This window comes from Gymnogyps californianus, chromosome 5, assembly GCF_018139145.2.
Source record: "Gymnogyps californianus isolate 813 chromosome 5, ASM1813914v2, whole genome shotgun sequence".
Taxonomy (NCBI): Eukaryota; Metazoa; Chordata; class Aves; order Accipitriformes; family Cathartidae; genus Gymnogyps; species Gymnogyps californianus.
Genome location: NC_059475.1, coordinates 19,394,149 through 19,413,309, shown reverse-complemented (window position 1 = coordinate 19,413,309; position 19,161 = coordinate 19,394,149). Strand labels below are relative to the sequence as shown.

Sequence of the window (19,161 nt, the reverse complement as noted above, 5' to 3'; positions counted from 1 at the left end):
ATGGAAATAAAAAAGGGGAGGTCATTTTGGATCTTCTGCCTAATTTGGAGTTGTTGCAAGGGCAAAGAACCAGTTCAGATAGGTAAGAAAAAAATCTAATTCTCAGACTATTTGCTCACATATTGCTCTCCATAGGTGACAAATAGAGTTGTCAAGTGAAAATGTGTACCATATTCATGTAAGAGCTGTAGGCATGCCAGATACTGTTTAACATTGTACATTTTCATCCTTAACGTCAATCATTTAAGTATTTTACTTTTTTTCATTCACTACTAGGTAGTTTATCAATGGTTTTATGTTCTAAGTGACTAATCTTAAAGAGGAGACTCTCTGGATGCAGTTTGCAGTATAAAAAAATGGTGACAACATTTTCAACACATTTCACATATATTCTTTATAGAAGAAGTATGTTACCATAATGCCTGCTAGGCTTGATTGACCAGTATGAAATACTGCATTAGGAGTAATCACATTTTTTGTGGTCTGCTGCACTGTTACCTCCTGGTTTGGTTTTGAATGTCTTACACTTTTCCCAGTTGCTTGATACACAAACAATTGATGTGACAGTTATTGCTGTCTTAGTAATTCTAGCAACTCTGCTTCCAAGAATAGCCAAACTGTCTCATCTCCCCTCATTATTGCGTAGAAAAGTGCTAAATTACCCTACTCCACTTTAGTGCTGCAAACACCTATGGCAAATTACAGTTCCTTTAAAAAGGTGTTTCTGTAAGGACCTCTTGGCACTTGAGTTTGTGTTGCACATTTCTAACATCAAGATCTGAATTTTTCAGTGTTCCCCTGCTGGTTCTTAGGTAGGAATATTTAATAACATTTTAGAGTTCACTGAGTACATTAATGACTTTTTTTTATTTGATCTGTGATAGATGTTGCTATGTTGATTTTCCTAAATATGTTACATAAACAATACAAAGAAATTTGCCCATTTTCATGTGTCATTCTTTCAGATGAGCCTAGAAGAAATGCTAAAAGCATTTTGTAGCAAGCATATCTTATTTAATTCAAGGTGATTCATACTGGCTTTGTGCAGCTCAGTGGTATGAAAACTACTTTCTGAAGTTATGTCTTACATGCACTTAAAGTATGTATCAATACTTTTGACAGAGGTACAGCTCAGAGGTCCAAGACATGAGTTTTGGTTGAGATGAAAAACAAGTAGCTCTGAGTCAACTGCTGAAGCTGCTTGCAGCCTCAACTGCTGAGATCAGTGGCTGCCATTTTACTGAAAAGTCATGCGACCTGTGATATCTCCTGGAAGGGACTCAATTCAAGACTTTGGACCAAAGCCTTGCCTGTGTTAAGAAGCAGGATTTCAAAAGTATAAATGAGATTTAGGCAGACAGGGTGGGATTCCCCTCACTTCACTTTAGATATCTACAGTGTAAATGTATCTACAGTGTAAATGCTGAGGGGTGCCATCTACATTGGCACCCCTCAGCAACCTTTACAGACAATGGAGAGAAACATACGGTCTTGGAGCATCTTCTTCCTAGGTGTGATGCTTAGTTGCCGGCTGGGGTTAAATGACAACAGTAGATCTGTAAGGTAGGGAAGCTGAACCTCTTCTGCTTCTCACTGTTAACTTCAAAGAAGCCTGGGCTCATCTGCTCACATTGGAGGTATCTCTGGCATGGACTTCAAAAATTCAGTGAGATGGAACTCCTTCCCACAAGCTAGTATCTTCCAGAGGTTAAATCATTTTTGCCTTTGAAAATCTCTCATGTTTTTCAACAAAAAAAAAAGCAAAGCATCCCATGTGGGGTGAATTTCTAAGCTCTCCTCCTATGACTCTTTCTTTAGTCCAGGTCTCTACTGTCAGTAGGAGTGAATGTGCCACCTGGGGCAATTTCCACTTTCATACATTTGACCATGTTAAGTTCACTTTTCCTGGAACCTGCACATATGTCTTTGCTTCGCACTGCAATGACAGCTACCAGGATTTTAACATCCAAATCAGGCGCAGTGACAAGAATAGCTTCCTGATCTACTTCACTGTCACCATTGATGGAGTCATCTTGGAGGTGAAGGAGACAGGCATCACAGTGAACGGTAACAAGTGAGTAAAGACCATACTGTTGTTTTCTTGTGCAGCAGTTTTATTGCCATGTATTAGCAACAGGTGGTCTGTCTAGAAAGTGGTCCTATTCTGCAGAGGTGCAAATGGCTGTGTATGATATGTTCATAGCACTTTGAACAGGATATTGTGAAGAGTTCACCCCGTAGTGGTGGAGGAGGCAAGAAGCATGTAAACTACATCTGCCAGGGATCAGCACCAACGTGTTAAACAAAAGGCAATGTGTATGTTATAAAAACAGAAGGTGTAGGTTTCCTTAATGTTGCTTTGATTTGGGAGGGAGAGGTGGAGCGAAGGAGATAGAATCAACACTTTATTTATAGAAGGTTTTGATTTTGTAGAAACTTTGTATTTTTTTCTCAAAACATTATTTCTGTTGAACTAACCCTACTGTTCTATGTTGCTGTTCAGGAACAGATGGTCATTTTAGAAAAAGTTTTCTCTTTCCAGACAGATTAGTCTAGAAAATTGTACTGCTTTGCAGATCATAGCTTGCCTTGGGATCTTCTTACACAAAAGACAGAAGTTTCAGAAGTCAAAATCCACACCTTTAATTCCAATCTGAAATGAACCAGAAAGCAAACTGCAAGCAGAAGGGTAAAAATACTCCATAAGTAAAAAGTCATATGCAACAGTAGCTGAAAGTTCGGCGCAATTTTAAGGGCAGCCCTCATGAGAAGTGCAGTGACCTGCTCCCAGCATATAGGTATGAAGGGCCAAGGCAAGCTTTGACTCTGGGAAAAACCCTCACCATCTTGTTGGAGAGAAAATTGCAAGCATATGGGCTATCTTCTGACAGCCTTCTAGAAACAACCAAATGTAGAATAGCATCACTCAGTTGTAATTATAGTAGCAAAGCCCAGATGTATCTTCTAAATCAAAGGGGCAAGAAATCTCCTATCTTTTAGCCATTTTCTGATTTTCTAAATTTTTCAGGCTCTGGGAAAATGAACTGTAATTGTCTTGGTGAGATGAAAAAGTAATGTAGGTCTGAGTCACGTCAGTACGTAGGTAACAGAACAGAGCTCATTTCACATCTCTGTGAATCCCAAATGTCAAGGAAAGCCTGGAGGGATGATGAGAACCTGCAGTATCCTCATGTGGAGGGCCATTTTCCCAGTATTGTGATCTTTCTCCTTATGACCTTCTGAGTTAGATCCTCAGGATATGTAAACAAGCAGAGCTGCACTGGTATCAGTCGAGTGGCTAATGTAGTATTGACACACTCATGACCAAAATACATGGTGTTGTGGATTAAGGTTGGTAAAAGGTCACAGTGGACAAGGCGATCGTACCTAAATTTAATGCATCGTGTGGAAGAAGGCTGACCTTGAAAAGAATGTCCCCATGGCTTATTTAGCTTCTTTTGACTCTAGTTTTTCTTTCTATATCTCTGAGAGGATTTCATCAGTCTTTTTTTCAATGCAATCTGTTTTGTTCCTTCCAATTTCCAGGATCCCCATGCCTTTCAGCTTGAAGAGCATCCTGATTGAGGACACCTGTACTTACTTCCAAGTTACTTCCAAGCTGGGCCTGACACTCAAGTGGAACTGGGCTGACACTCTCCTAGTATGAACAGCCAGTTAGTTGTTTTTCCCTTGGTGAACCTCATCAATGATGAAAAGCAGAGCTGGATGCAGGCACTGTGTTGATATAAGAGAATGGGGGCGGGGGGGAGGCATCACTGTATCCATAAGCTGATAGGGACATACCAAACTAGGTAGTAGTTTCATGGGGCAGGGGCATGGAGTCACAACCCCCAGGCATTCCCAACTAATTTTATGTGACAAAAGGTGCCACTGTTAACCCTGGAGATAGCACCTCTGTAGTTATCTGCTTCCTCCATGGGGCACTCTCTCCAGCTCTGACTTACTAGTTACCCTCTGTCTTGATGCACATCTTGTGTGGGAAACTAATCTGTGCGCCCAGTTCAGACCTTGGCCTCTCTCATTCCAAAGCCTTGCTATGTGGGAGTTCCCCTTTATACATCCACCCCAAAATATCCTCTTCTACAATAGTGTATTTACACTTTTGGGTGTGAACACTTATAATCCACAGTCAGGACAGAGATTAGAGAAATGAAAGTTGTATGTCATGTTTTGCAGTTCAGAGAGACAGAGAGAGGGTAGAAGGTGAATAGACAGAAAAAAAATCAGGAAGCAATCAAGTGGTATTCAAATTCTGATTTAACGAAATGTTTGCTTCCCCCCTTCCCCTGTACTGATTAATACCGGAAGTATTACAGGCACCACCTGTAGAGTGGACACAATTTTAGGGTGACACATTTCTAGGAAAAGCATCGCCTTTTTTTGGTGGACCTGAGTGATGCCAGTACTACCCTCCAAGCATGTAGGAGTGATTAGGTGCAATAGTTTTATCTAGCAAGGCAATAATGTGCTAACTTGGCTCTTTTTTGCCCCCAGGTATGGGCAGAAAAAGTTATGTTGGACAGACCCACCCCTAGAAATGATATGAAGTTTTCCATTTAGCCTATGGACTAGAAAAAGCTTTAGATATGGCTAAAAGCTGACCAGAAGCTGCTTTTTTGCAGCATCCAGCATCAGAGCACAGTTATCTGACCTGCCCACAGTGGAGCTGTGGTACCTTGCAAGAGGTACCACATGTCTATATACCAGTGTCTCTATACTGGGAGATACTGGTCCAAGGATTAGTCCAGTATTCAGCATGCTTCAGTTAGCTCTTTAGTAGGTAGGAATGACAATTGCTAAAGGATTATCTTCCCATTTAAATTCAACCTGTCCGCAGGTATGTTTTGTGGCAGGTTTGTAATGGAAAAGGAGACTGCTACAAATTGGTAATGAGCATTTCTGCTAGTGTGCTTTTCTATTGTGAACTACTTTGTAACATGTCCTGCTGATGTGGGGAAAAGCCTTTAAACTCTGGGTTTCCTCTTTCCTTTTGTTTTGTAGCTGGACCTGGAAGAAACATATAAAGAGAAAATATGTGGTCTATGTGGGAACTATGATGGCAGTGAGAAGAATGATTTGATTTTGGATGGTAGGCCATGAATACAGCATATTCCACATAGAACAGAACTGTTAACACATGACACGAAACTTGGTATCTGTTTCCTCTAAGCAGGGTTTCAGATTTCCTGACAGACAGTCTGAAATACATGAACATTTCCATATACAGGAGATGTATTTTAAGAGGTTCTGGGATGATTTGGGTTCCTCTGCTGTTTGCAAACTTGCAAGAGTCTCAAACCTCTTTGACCCAAATTAATTGCCTGGCTATCATGCAGCAGCATTGCCAGGTTTCCTACTGATAGTAGCAAACTTCCAGGAACTTGTAGTCTCAAATGAGGCACAAATGCATTTTCTGTCCTTCCATTTTCATCATTTCACAGCTGGGTATCAAGTGCGATTATTTTTGCCTCTGTAATGAAATGAAAGCATCGTCACTGAGCCAGAGAGATTTCACTGAGCATCTTTGCAGAAACCGTGGTGCCATCCACTGACACCTTGAGATATTGCACTGAACTGGAAAGAGGCCAACAAAGCAAACAGCTGAGGCTACAATTCTGCAGCAGGTTGTATGAGAGGAAAGAAACCTGCATCCTGGGATATTATCTGCAGGAGTGAAGCCAAAGTTATAACATCATCCCTTCATGTAATACATGGGCTTCTTAAGTCATCAGAAAAATATTGTCATCTACCTCACCCATTCAGAAAGAATCCTGAGATTTGATTAAAAATACCACTTGTAGTGATAGACTTGGGGTTCATTTTCGTATTTCATATTAAGATTTTTGCATGCATCTTAGTCATGTTTCTGCCCTTCACTTTACAGGCGCAATAGTTAAAAACTAAAGCTGGCTCAAATTTTTCTGAAGAAACAGTTTGCTACTGAGAAGCATTGCTCTAAGAAAAACAGGCTCTTTTTTTATGCATCTGGTTCCACAGATAACAGGTTCCCACACCCAGGGATCAGGTGGCCTCCCACGTCCCTCCTTTCTGCTCTGAACACATCCTTCTACCTAGGCTGAGCAGACTGCAGTCAATCATCTGCCTGCCCAGGCTAAGATCCACTGCACTTAAAGGTCCAAAATTTCTTCTCACTTTCAGACTCTTTTCTCTTGAGGAAAAAAATTACCAGGAAGAAAAATCCCATTTTGCATGGAGTAGCTCTTCTTGAAACTTTATTTTTTATATTCCTTAATGTCAGTTGAGACCCTTCGCAAATCACATGGCTCCAAGACCTCAGGGCTTTAGAGGGGCTTCTGTTTCCAGAAAGGTTAGTACTAAAACACCTGAAAACAATGCTTTAGTGGAAGTCATTCTCTCAGGCCTGCACTTAGTTAAGGGACTGAACCAGTATAGGAGAATAGACTGGGTCAGAAATCTGTCTATTAAAACTTAAAAAAAAAAAAAAAAAAATCAGAGAATGGCCATACTCTTCATAAAAATATATAAATTTCAAACTTTGTCAGAAAGATTTCTCACATTCAGGATCAAGACTCTGGTAATGCTTTGGGAAAATGCACCCCTCTAGCTAGTATAATGGTTATCTACATGTATTTTGTGTCTGTCTTCCTCCTGCTCCCTCTTCCCATCTTCTCTAGCCTGTAAAAAGTAATAGATTTCCAGATGATTACAAACATATGCACCTAAGGCTGTACTTCAGGATGTCATAGTAGAAGGCAAACTAAAATGTATGACCATTACACATGCAAATACAAAACTCTGTAAGATCAAATACACCCATAACGAACAGAATTCTTTGGAAGTGATGAGGTGCAATAGAAAGGTCAAGAGTATCACATGATTATAAATGCCCAGGCTGACAGCAAGCCTTGATACAAGTGTTCCAGATTCCTGGCTCTAGCTCAACAGAAGTTATATCAGGCTGTCATGCTCTATAACATGGATGCTGTGGTTAAATTTGGGCATCTGCTGAAGAGCATACTGCCTTAGAGCCCAAAGATTAAGTGCATCTTTATAGCCCATTAACTGATCTAAAGAATTGCAGGCAGTTACTCAGATGCATCTGGGGATTTTGCAGGGTATAAAATGCATCCAAGGCAGTTTGGAAACTTCCACAAAGTAGAGGATCCATCAGAAAAGTGTGCTGATGTGAGTCCAGATGACCACACTGGAAGACATCCTAGGAGGGAAGATGATAGATGCAGTAAATATGTAAGTATGTGTGGCCAAGAAGTATAACTCCTCCTGAACTACAGCCCTGGAGACACTGTGTTGAAACAAGTGTTAGTTACAGAGCATGCACTGAACTGAATTTTTCAGGAGTCTACCCATGAATCTGAGCAAAATGTTGATCTTATAGCTGAAAGGATATTCTATTATAGTATTAAAGAAATAGATAGTGGGAAAATGCACAATTGAATGACAGCTTCCAGTCCAAGAAAAAGGACCTCATGACAGAAAGTTAGACTGGATAATCTCCAGAGGTTCCTTCCAATCTGAATTATCCTATGACCCTGGGATAGTGTCATCAAAAATTGGGATACACATCCATAAACCTGAAAGTTGGTAAAACGTCCAGTGTTGCTTTTCTTTTCCTTCTTTTCTTTTTTACAGAAAAAAAGATGCAAGAAACTTATGTCCCGTTTTGGAAACTGCCCCAAAGTGGTTGCATTTGATGACTATGTAGAGACGTGCACTGAGGATATGTGCCACTGTGCAGTTAATTCTTCTCACTCTGATTTGGTTTCCAGCTGCATATGCAGCACTTTAAACCAGTACTCTCGAGACTGTGTCCTCAGGAAGGGAGACCCTGGGGAATGGAGAACCAAAGAACTTTGCTGTAAGTAACTACTGCTCTGGAGATTTCTTTCAGGTTAGACATATACCTATGTATTCTGATCCTAGCAAAGCAAAGCTAGGAGCTCTATTAACTACTGTGAATCAATCTGTAGAAGTACTTTGACAGAAACATTGTTAATGGAAAAGCTTCTACAAATTTAACTTGATTTTGCTCCTTAAATTAGAACTATATCTTAATATTGTCCCCCTCCTCCTTATGGCTAAGTTTTCTCCAGTTCTTTTTTTTAATTTTACCATGCACAGTTAACTCATAAACAGCCTTGTTTTAAATGTTGACATCTAGTCAGAAGAAGTCACTGAGAAGTCTAACGTGTTTGTCCTTAGGTTATCCTGTGCTTTCATACTCAGTAGTCACAGCTACCAAGCAGAAAATCACTGTAAATCCAGGGGGAAGGCTACAGGTAGTTCTCCCAAAATGCTGGTGTGGATTGGGATAGAAAATTAATGCCAGAATGACTGAAGCTTCAGGCAAAAATAAGCTATTATGACTCCATAAATGATTCCAGTGTCCTTTGCTTGTATCTTGTCTTCAGCCAACCTTGAGCTAGTAAAATAATGTGAAATAACTCATATTTCCCAGCAGTACAGTTTTCTCCAAAGATGAAGTAAAAGTGACCATAAAAAGTTCCTGTGGAGGTTAAACAAGCATGACACATCTGGATAGAAAGTTTTGCAAACAAGATATGGGGGAAAGGAGGAAGAAGGAGTTGGGTAATCATAAAATGATTTGAGAGCTCTTATAAATACATCATTAACACACCCCATTTTCATTTGGTCTTGCAGATCAGGAATGCCCAAACAACATGAAGTACATGGAATGTGGAAACTCCTGTGCTGACACATGTGCTGATCCAGAAAGGAGCAAGATTTGTAAAGCCCCATGTACGGATGGTTGTTTCTGTCCTCCTGGTAAGGGAGTTCACTTCTTCCAATGGGTCACACATATCAAGGGAGGGAGGTTGTTCCCTTTCAGTTAGTGGCATTTTTTTTTTCTTCAACATTTTACACTAAAACCAATGGATAAACTGTTTCTTCTAGCATAATTTAACAACTTTCTTCTTGGAAGAACCAGATCTCTAAAGATTCAAGATCCTAACACTGGAGGAGGGGAGGGAAAGATTTCTAAGGACTAGATAGGAAAAAAAAGTACAGATGTGGAAAGAGGAGAGGTGTTGTCTAGACAGTAGGTGAAGATGTCTGGTGAGGTGCCTCCCTGTTACGAGGCTAGATCTTGCTGTAGCTTAAGTCACACATAATATAAATGCATTGCCAGGTATGTGCATGTGTAAGTTTGCACATGAACTAGAGGCTAAGATGAGGGTCTGATTTCTGTTAGATTCACTATTAGAAAAGGATGGAAACTGGCTCACATCCTTGCAATCTGGCACTTGATAATCCTACTCACAGTGACAAATTCCAGTAACATGCAAAGATATTCTTTGGGTTTTGCATTGCTTTCTTTTGAGCTCTACTAAGAAATGTTTCCCATTCATTAACACCTGAAAGGACCTAGTGTGGTGTTTTCCTTAAAACATATCCCATTCATTTACAGAAATGCTGAATACTCCAGAGTTTTTTCCTTACTCTAATCTTCCTTGATGGTGATTCCCAGACTCACCAAAGGAATATTAACTAACCAATGTGTCTGAACAGGAACTATCCTTGATGACCTCGGTGGCAAAAAATGCATCCCCAGAGACAGCTGCCCCTGTATGTTTCAAGGCAAAGTCTATTCATCTGGAGAGACTTACTCCACTCCCTGCCAAAACTGGTACTGTCGTGAACTTGATTTCACTAACAAGGCAGAGGCATTTATTTCAGAGCATTGATGAGTTGCATTCTGTTCTTTTCTCCTTTTTTTTTCCTATTCCTAACATTTGTCTTAAATAATAATGCAAAACCTGGGTCTGAATTTCAACAGTACAGGAAAACTTACAGGTAGTCCTCAGCCTCACATAGTTAGCCACCTTCACTTGGAACTGCCAGCTCAAGATTTCAGAATGCAGGAAAATGAGACTCTTCGCTGGTTAGTTCAGAGGCATTGACCACTAAAGTGAGGCAAGGAGTCATACTATGTTAATGAGTTACATTTCCAACCACCTCTAGATCTACAAAAGGCTGTTTCAAGGTGTGGATCTCAAAAGTCCTGATCCTTAGGAATAGATTTGATTTAGAAAAAACCCTGTAGCTTGAACCGATCTCCACTCTGCACTAGTGAAAGGTGATAGGACCTCAGGTATATTATTCTCAAAACAGTTTTACTTCTTACTCTGATATCCATCTAGTGAATGAACAGTCATATGTATTATCTGAGCTCCTGTGACACAGCATCATTTCTTGACCATAGGCCTAACCTTTACTATAGGGAGGAATGAAATATGCTGTGGTGCCTGGTGGGATAGGCCAGATGTTCTGCAAACCCTTTTGAATCGAATATTTCCTGCATTTTGAGGAAATACTCTTCAAAACCTGCAATTTTGAGGAACTGAACTTGATGGGCTCTGGGTGGTTCCCATCTAGCCACATCCTCACTTACTCCTCACAAAGCCTGAGCTAATGTGGCCTGGCTGTTCTCTTTTTGTGTGCACAGCTCTAAGAATTCTAACTGCTCATTATCTCAGGTGCTCCACAATTAGTTGCTGAAATGTTGCACCAGCAACTTGCTGAACAGTTGCATCAGTAGCATAAAATGTTGCAAGATCCTGCTTGAAGAGGTTCTTTCTTTCTTTAAAATGTCAAATAAACAATTCAGGCCCTGAAAAACATTTCTTGCTTGACCAACTCAGTGTCTCTCTGAAGGAGCTAGTTTGAAGCCCAGTGCAGTTAACTCATTGAGAGGCATTCAACCTTCACACTTTAAGGGCCTAGTGTAAAGTCTTCCTCCTACAGGGATTTAATAAGCAGCTGAATAACAAGCTAAAAAGACAAAGAGGGTGTCATCTGTGCAGATTCAGATACAGATGTTATCTCAGCTTTGCTCGTTTAAAGATATGTTTATTCTGACTGCTCCTTTTTGGGTTTTGTACAGTACTTGCAAAGGAGGCCACTGGAGCTGTATTTCTCTACCTTGTTCTGGAAGTTGCAATATAGATGGAGGATTCCATATAACAACGTTTGATAATAAGAGATTCAATTTTCATGGCAACTGCCATTATGTCTTAGCTAAGGTATGAACAGTCTCCCATTTCACTCCTAAATCTCTTGATTAGCATGAGGCATTAGGCTGTGTTGGAGCTTTATATGACTAAATTTAATTAAATGCACCAATCCAGCAAAGCACTTCAACACATGCTCAGTCTTAAACCCCATGAATTTTCCCATTTGCAATGGATTGCAAGTCAGTTGCTTGATGCTTAGCATCAAAGTTTTGCAGCTTCAACATAGTTTTGCATCTTTTTTTTTAATGAATTAATTTTCTTAGTGGATGTATTAGTGTAGAATTAAGCATTTCTCCTGAAGCTTTCTTCATGTATGACTGTCAAAAGGAAGTGGATGAGCAAAAATTCCTGCAAAAAGATTGAATTCCGCGTGACTGTCTGCAAATACGCAATCCACACAGGGTGATAGCAAGGAAAGAGTGCAGAGGAAAGGCAGTGAACATTATTGATTTTGGCAATGAAATAAAGCAGTTTGCAGTTAGAGATTAAATGCCCCAGTTCTTTCATTATTCCATTTTAGCCTTTCAGAGTCACCTTTTTTCTCTTCTAGCTCCCTTCCTGTAACATGCTAACAATGTCTGCATGTCCCTTTTCTCACATCTTTTCAGAATACTGACGACACATTTGTGGTGATCGGAGAGATCATCCAGTGTGGGACATCAAAGACAATTACTTGCTTAAAGAATGTATTAGTCACACTAGGAAGAACTGTAAGTAACTTGCTTTAATTAGTTACAATTAGTAAAATACAACAAGTTTAATTAGTTAACTTACTTTAATTAGTTGCTTTAATTAGTTAGGATCTCCAAAGGACAAGTCAGCCCACCTAAGGTATGAGGTGTTCTTCTGGAGGGGCCTGTCTCCCTCCATTGACTACTGAGGGCGTCTGAACCAGATAGCTCTCATTTTGGGCATGTTACATTTCCAATGAGATGGATCCAAACCTACATGTAACATCTCACATGTGGTTCTCAAAAAGGTAACTAACCTCTTAGGTATGTGAGAACACCCAATCAAAGCTGTTGCTTATGGAGAGGGTTTTTCATTTTTTGTTATGGCCTAGAGATTTGTTCTACGTTACTGTATGGCATCCAGACACTGGGTTACATTGACCCCAGAGGTGATCATGTTTTGAAGACATTACATCTTAATACTTAATGAAGTTTGTCAGGTTGCTGTTGTCTGTCTCATGTCATATGCATTCACTACTGTGGGCTTTTTCTTTTTTCTTTTTCCCTGCAGACTATAAAAATATGTTCCTGTGGAAATATCTACATGAACAATTTCATTGTGAAGCTGCCAGTAAGCAAAGGTAAGTGTCCTTCTTCACATCTTCCCCAGACCAGCCTACATCTGTTTACAGAGGGATTCCTGCTCCTTTCTCTGAAAAGAACATGATCCTGCTCATTGTTAGGTCATTTGATCTGGGACTCCCTGGGAATTCCTGTGTTACACTGGATGCACTGGTAAACGGAAGTTTCTGTTTACTCAGCTTCATAAAGATTTGCAGGTACATACATCTTTTTTTTTTCTTTTTTTCCTCTTTAGATGGCATCACCATCTTCAGACCCTCTACATTTTTCGTCAAAATCTTGAGCTCAACTGGAGTACAGATTCGAGTGCAAATGAAACCTGTAATGCAGCTCTCCATAACAGTCAATCATTCTTATCAGAATCGCACATCTGGTAGGACACATCATGCTCTTTCAGTTTGCTCTTAAACTGAGTTATAGCTGTTTGTCTATCACTTTAAGTGAACAAATGATTTGATTTGATATTGACTTTGGTATGTTAGAACCCCTGGTATAAATCTATAGCCTTCCTGAAACAAAGCGTTGGCTAAACCCTTCAATTTGCTGAAGAAAATTAGATAATCTCTGTGATGTTTAGAGTGTGCAGGTCTTTTAGACTTTATCTGCAAAAGCAGGCCTTCATCAGAGACTTGCGAGATGCACTCTATGTTCTTGGTTTTGCCACCAATCTCCTGTTTACATCATTTAAGCTTTTTGTGCTTCTGTTTCCCGTCTGTGTAATGGGATCACATCCTGTCTCTCTGACCCGTTTTGTTTTGCTTTTGCGATTTCCTTTGCTCATAAGGCTTTGGAGAAGGCACTTCTCTGTCTGTCAGTGTTTACTAAAGCACATTTAAGCAGCTTCCAATCTCTGTGCTATCACTAAGTGCTACTGTAATGCAGAAAAATAATAATTACACTCTAAATCCTGTCTGATTTGTGGGAACATCAGGAAGTCTCTGAAGGAAAATGGACTTCTGTCAGGCAAGGTCCATTATAGAGCTAAGAGTGTTCATCTAGAAGCCATTCCTTTTTCCACTCATGTAGTGATTTCTTCTTTTCTTTTGCTTTTTTTTTTTCCTGCCACCCACACAAGGTCTTTGTGGCAATTTCAATAACATCCAGACTGACGACTTCAGAACAGTCACTGGAGCTGTGGAAGATTCAGCTTCTGCTTTTGGTAACTCATGGAAAACTAGAGCCAGCTGTTTTGATGTTGAGGACAGCTTTGAAGATCCTTGTTCAAACAGTGTGGATAAAGGTAGCAGGCTTCTCATCCCTGAATTATCAGTGCTAAATAATTTTTGCATGACGGATAACCAAAAAAGCTTTAGAAATCTCATAAATATCAAAAGCCACTGCCTTTGTGGCTATTACTAGAGAGAACATGCTGCGTTTTGCAGGTCTTTAAGGTGGCAGCTTTGCTTTTAAAACAAAAAGACTGCACTGCTAGAGAAAGAGACACCACCTTCTTCACTGGTGACTTCAAAAACACACACAGCATCAATGAGAGCAATTTAGGTTTAAGGCAGAGCATAGCTGGTCGTCAATATTTGGGCAAAATCTTCATCCAATCTACAGCTGTGCTGAAGTCAAGAGGAATAAGTTACCAACAGTACTGACTTCAGCAAGCATTGTACTGTACTAGGTGCCCTCTCTGGTTTCTCACTTTGACTGGGTTTGGATATATATAGGATTCAGACTGCACTCTCCTAGGTATTGCCACATGTAATTAAAGCTGCAGCTCATAGCCACGCAGCTTGCTGATTATTACATGCTTGATGTCATTGCTTGCCTATAAAGATTTGTCTGACTGTAAAGAATTAGGAAAGTTTGATGAAAAATTATGAGAATGGGGAGTTTTTGCAAATGTTCTGCAAATCCAGCCACAGTAATAATGTCAGTACTTGGAAGGTGAAACCTTTCTTTTAGGGAGATGGCTCGTCACCCATCCAACTATGCTTATCACCTTGATATGTTAATGCCCCGTATTTCCTTCTGGCATTATCTGAACATTTCAGGACATTCTAGTTCTGTGTGATAACTGATAGGAATATTGATTCAGACAGTAATGTGGTTTAAATGACTATGGACAATGATATTTTTTCCCATTTCAGAAAAATTTGCCCAGCATTGGTGTGCTCTTCTGTCTAATACAAGCAGTGTGTTTGCTGCCTGTCATTCTGTTGTAGACCCTTCTGTGTACATCAAGGTAAGGCACTGGTCTAAATGTGTGGTTTAATCTAGTCCAGAGACTGATATGCCATGAAGCTAGTCTGGCCTAGGGGAGTGAAATAGGTTACAGTAATGCCTGTTTGCAAAGCAGTTCACTGATGCTGATGAGAAAAATAACAAAATGAGAGTTTATGCAAGATACGATGGGCCTTTTTGGCTGCAGCCCTGAAAACATTAAGTGACTGCCATCACTGACAGTTCTGTTGCATGATCCAAGAGCAAAATAGGAAAAAATGAGTTTACTGTTCTTGAAAACTGTTCACTCTTTGAAAAGCCAAATCAGTGTTTCTGTGTGGAATTGAACTGAGAGTTTTTTCAGCCCTGTGGATTCTTTCTGACTTGGTTTAAAAGTCACATCTAGGGGGAGAATATATACTATATTTACGTCATTTATATCCTATTTATTACTGTGGAATCACATTAGTCTCCTCATATTTAGAATGCAAGAAGCTGCCCATAAGTACTCTTGGTGTACAGCTCCATAATGCTGTTGAGGAAGTTGGCTGAGCTAGAGAGTTGCCGCATTTATGTGAATAGAGAAGAAGTTTCTGCAAAAATGCAGAAAATTCGTGCAGGGGGTGTATGCAATACAACTTACTGAGAAAATACCTGAGCCTGACAATTTGCCTAAAACTTAATATGTCTTCAGGTACCTTTAAAAATATGGCTTATGCTTTACCTGTCCCAAGTTTCCCTCTGAAAATATGTCTACTTGAGAATTCATGTTAAATAAAACAGGAATTTGCAATTTTCAATTAAGGAAAAGTAATAATCACTTTCTTATGGATATGTCAGTTACTGCTGCTGATCTCATCAAATTTTAAACCATGATTCATGGAAGCATTTTCTATTACATCAGTAATGGCAGGATAAGTCACCATCTATGCAGTATGACCCTATTGCTCGAGTGACTGGCTGTATCTGGGTTCTTCTGTCCAGCCACCCAATTAAAAGAGCTTTAAATCCCCTTTATACTTACCTAACTAGTTCTTTAGATGTCATTACCTATGATTTCCTATTAAACCATCTTCTGTTATGCACCTGTCATTTAATTGGGTGTATCTTATCTACACACTAGATAGGTACACAAGTGTCGATCATTGCTGTGTAATATTTTCAGTTCTGCATATTTTCAGATGACATATTTTGACATGTCCTAGATTGTACACCCTCATGAGAAGCTGGTATAGACATTTCTTAGTGCTTTAATAGGTGCCCTTAGAATTCTTATTATTCATCTATTCATGAGTGTTAGACAGAACGTCATTGCAGTTACATGACAGTAATTGATTTCCTATTTTTCAGGTTTGCGTAGTATTTCCTTAGCATACGTTTTGTCTTAGACATATTACAAATTAAGTTTCATTGGTAATAATACTTTTTTAAAAATATATTGGTTGACTACTTTTTGAATTGCTATATGTTTCCCTGTTTCTTCTGTGAGCTGGGCATAATAATACCCATGTCCTTTTCTGTCCCCTAGAAATGTATGTATGACACCTGTAATGCTGAGAAGAGTGAAGTTGCACTGTGTGGTGTGCTCTCTACTTACTCCAGAGACTGTGCTGCAGCAGGCGTGCCCCTGAAGGGCTGGAGGCAGGGCATCTGTGGTATGCATCCTAAAATACCTTGGGTAGGGATATGGGGGAACAGCTTCAGGAGAGCCTAGTCTGTAGCAGTGAGTATCTTTTGTGCTTAGTCATCAAGTTAGTGGGTCTTTGAAAAATAGAATAAGCACATATTCTATAAAAAAATTCTACCTGCCAAAATCAGTTCATGTCCACTTCATGCTCTTACGATGCATGTTCCTTGTGCAAAATATTAGGTGAATTCAGTACTCAGAGAAGCAAAAGAATGTAAGGCGTATTAATCAAATCACAACAAGGAGTTGCAATTAGGTTAGTTTTGAACACATGGGACTCCCCATGTATTTTAATTCTGATACATTTTTGCAGTTCATCTCAGCCCTGTTGTCTCAGACATTGCCCATACGAATGGTATCACTCTCGTTAACTGCATTTTTCCATGTTACAGTAAAATAGTAATGGTTTTTAATAAATACATATTGGTGATATGTGAGAATGTGGAAGTGTTTAAAGGCATTTTCAGCTCATGACTATCTAACAAATGAATAAAAGTTTCTTGGACATACACATTGTCACTAAATCCTGGGTTCGGAGTCCACATATGTATATATTTTCCTTTGGCATTGCCAGAATTCATTATGAGATGGTATCAGAGCTGAGAATAAAACTCACAAATCCCAGCTTCTGAATTTTACTTCAACATTTCCATTTTTCCATTGACGATCAGATAGTTCAAGTGAGATTTGCCTATATCAACATGAAAATAGATGTATGGGTTTCTTGACTAATAACACATCTGAATAGGAAACATAACAACAATTATTTTTATGCAGCTTTGATGCAGCTATGATCTATTTAATAGTCTGACTTAGAGGCTACCTGGGATATTTAATAGAGACAAACAATGTAACCAGTATGGTGCTTTGTTGAAGGCATTTGAGATTGCAGTAAGAACAATTTAACAAACCTGTGCTGCAATAATTCAAAGCGAACCCAGTGTAGTCCACAGCAAATTATCCTAGAATCATGCAGATTTATGTACTAGACATAGTCCCTGTTTATTGAAAGCTTTGTTATCGACATAGAATTACTGATGTTTTTTATGCCAAAGCGAGACTGGTTGGCAACACGGGTTAGACTGAAATCTGTGGACTCATGGCATGGTAGGTAATACTGACTCAAACAGTGCAGTAACCTTGGGAAAAAATGCTAATGGCTTAATCAGCACAATCATTTTAGGCCTTATTTAAGAGGAAATAATCTTTCAGGAACATGCCTGTGATAAGATTGAAGGTTGCGCTATTCATGAGTGAAAGAATAAATGGGCCAGAACAGTCACTCTCAGTGGTCTGTCCCATTGCAGGGGTTGGAAAGGCTCTTCCAGCTCCTACAGCTGTGTCCAGCTGTGCTGGGCTGCAGGTAGCATCCAAGGCAGGTTATATCCTAAGGGGATGTCTACAGTGCAGTAAGTAGACTGTAAGAAATAAGTAAACCCTACTAGCTAACTGTTGGCAGTGCGTGTATGTGACACAATCTTTAGTGGAAGCATGAACCATTACTTGAGTTACTGGTTACCCAGGAGACCATTGAGGTTAGTAGCCTCTGCTAAGTCATGGCACTTTTTCTAGCACTCCTTGTGCAAGCTAGGTTGAAGCTATCTTTGGTATGCTCATGTTCTCTGCACTCATGCCTCCAGCTGTGATGTACGTAATCTAAGATTACAAATCTGTGACCATGAGTACTATAATCAAATAACTTTTTTCTTACCAGAGCTCGCTTTACCAAAGTTGATCTTTTTCCTCTATGAAAAATTAAAGGGAGAAAGTAAACACATTATTTTATTGCATTAATAACTAACAAGACACCCATTCAGGTAAATCTGATGTAAACTCATGTTCAACATCTTTATTAATATCTTTCTTATTTGGCCTATTTTGATTTACAAATAGCAGTTGCTGCATCTTCATAGTATGCCTATAAAGCAGGAGAATGTGGCCTGCCTGATTTATACATGGGATATTGTGTTTGCTCCAGCTAAGACCAGGAAACCTATTGGTTTTTGTTGGTGGAGGTGGTGGTTTTGAATGTGTACATAAACCTAGCACACTAACTAATCTAAGAAAGTGTACTATGGTCATGGACTGGAAAACCATACAGACCTTTTTTTAAGCATGGAACCTGTTGCCAATATGGTGATAACATTGCTGCAAAGCTGATGAGCACAATTGCCCGTGAACAACTCCCCTGTACCTTCTAGTACATCTGTGTGCATCTGAAAAACAGCTGTGGGGTTAAATCTGCGGATGTGAATTAGAAAGAGGTCCAAGATGAGTAGATCCCCAGTTCTCGTTGAATTTCAGAGGAATCTGGATGCCGGGCTTTCTTGAAAACCACAGCCTTAATGCACGTGATATTTCCTGACAAAATTTTATGTCATCCCTGTGGGTCACTACTGCAGATTTTATGGCAGAGTTTTGAAGGTGTTGTTTCTTGGTAGCCTGTGAAAATTAACCAGCTTTTCACTGTCTTACAGGGTCAGTTGAGCTCTTTCGATTTTGGTATTTAACTGTCTGGTCCACCCAGAGTTCTTAGAAACAGTTGTTTCTCATTTCCCCAGAGGATGACAACAAGAATTTTCCTCAAGACGTCTATGAGAATTCAAACACACTTTCTTTGGTAGCATCAAATGATTAGCAGAGTTCCTTGGCACTGCCCATTTAACGTCAAAATTTACCCCTTACAAAATATGCTTATTTCTTAAATTATTCCCAGCCAAAGAAATCATTAGTAAAGGACAGAAAATTAATTTTTAACAACAAGGACAAGTCAGAAGTTACTGGTTTCAGTTCTTGGCATAAGATAGAAATGTAAATTGTACAAATTACAAAATTATACTCATTCCCTTATTCAGTCAAGATATACCCTGCTGAGTATTTCAGTATTCAGCATCATGTAGTTTAGGCTATGTGAGCACACTTCCCCCAGACCACT

General features: G+C 39.5%; 1 protein-coding gene across 1 annotated transcript in view; it reads left to right on the top strand.

The window, feature by feature from the left end:
- Positions 1-19,161, top strand: part of LOC127017351 (mucin-5B) — a 44,719-nt gene continuing 25,558 nt past the window's right edge. Inside the window, exons 1-15 of the mRNA XM_050898364.1 lie at positions 1-82; positions 1,819-2,074; positions 3,547-3,661; positions 5,023-5,110; positions 7,118-7,251; positions 7,654-7,879; positions 8,683-8,808; positions 9,553-9,670; positions 10,928-11,066; positions 11,666-11,767; positions 12,300-12,369; positions 12,606-12,743; positions 13,446-13,610; positions 14,467-14,561; positions 16,068-16,194. Coding sequence (XP_050754321.1) covers positions 1-82; positions 1,819-2,074; positions 3,547-3,661; positions 5,023-5,110; positions 7,118-7,251; positions 7,654-7,879; positions 8,683-8,808; positions 9,553-9,670; positions 10,928-11,066; positions 11,666-11,767; positions 12,300-12,369; positions 12,606-12,743; positions 13,446-13,610; positions 14,467-14,561; positions 16,068-16,194 — 1,981 coding nt within the window. The remainder of the gene's footprint in view (positions 83-1,818; positions 2,075-3,546; positions 3,662-5,022; positions 5,111-7,117; positions 7,252-7,653; positions 7,880-8,682; positions 8,809-9,552; positions 9,671-10,927; positions 11,067-11,665; positions 11,768-12,299; positions 12,370-12,605; positions 12,744-13,445; positions 13,611-14,466; positions 14,562-16,067; positions 16,195-19,161) is intronic.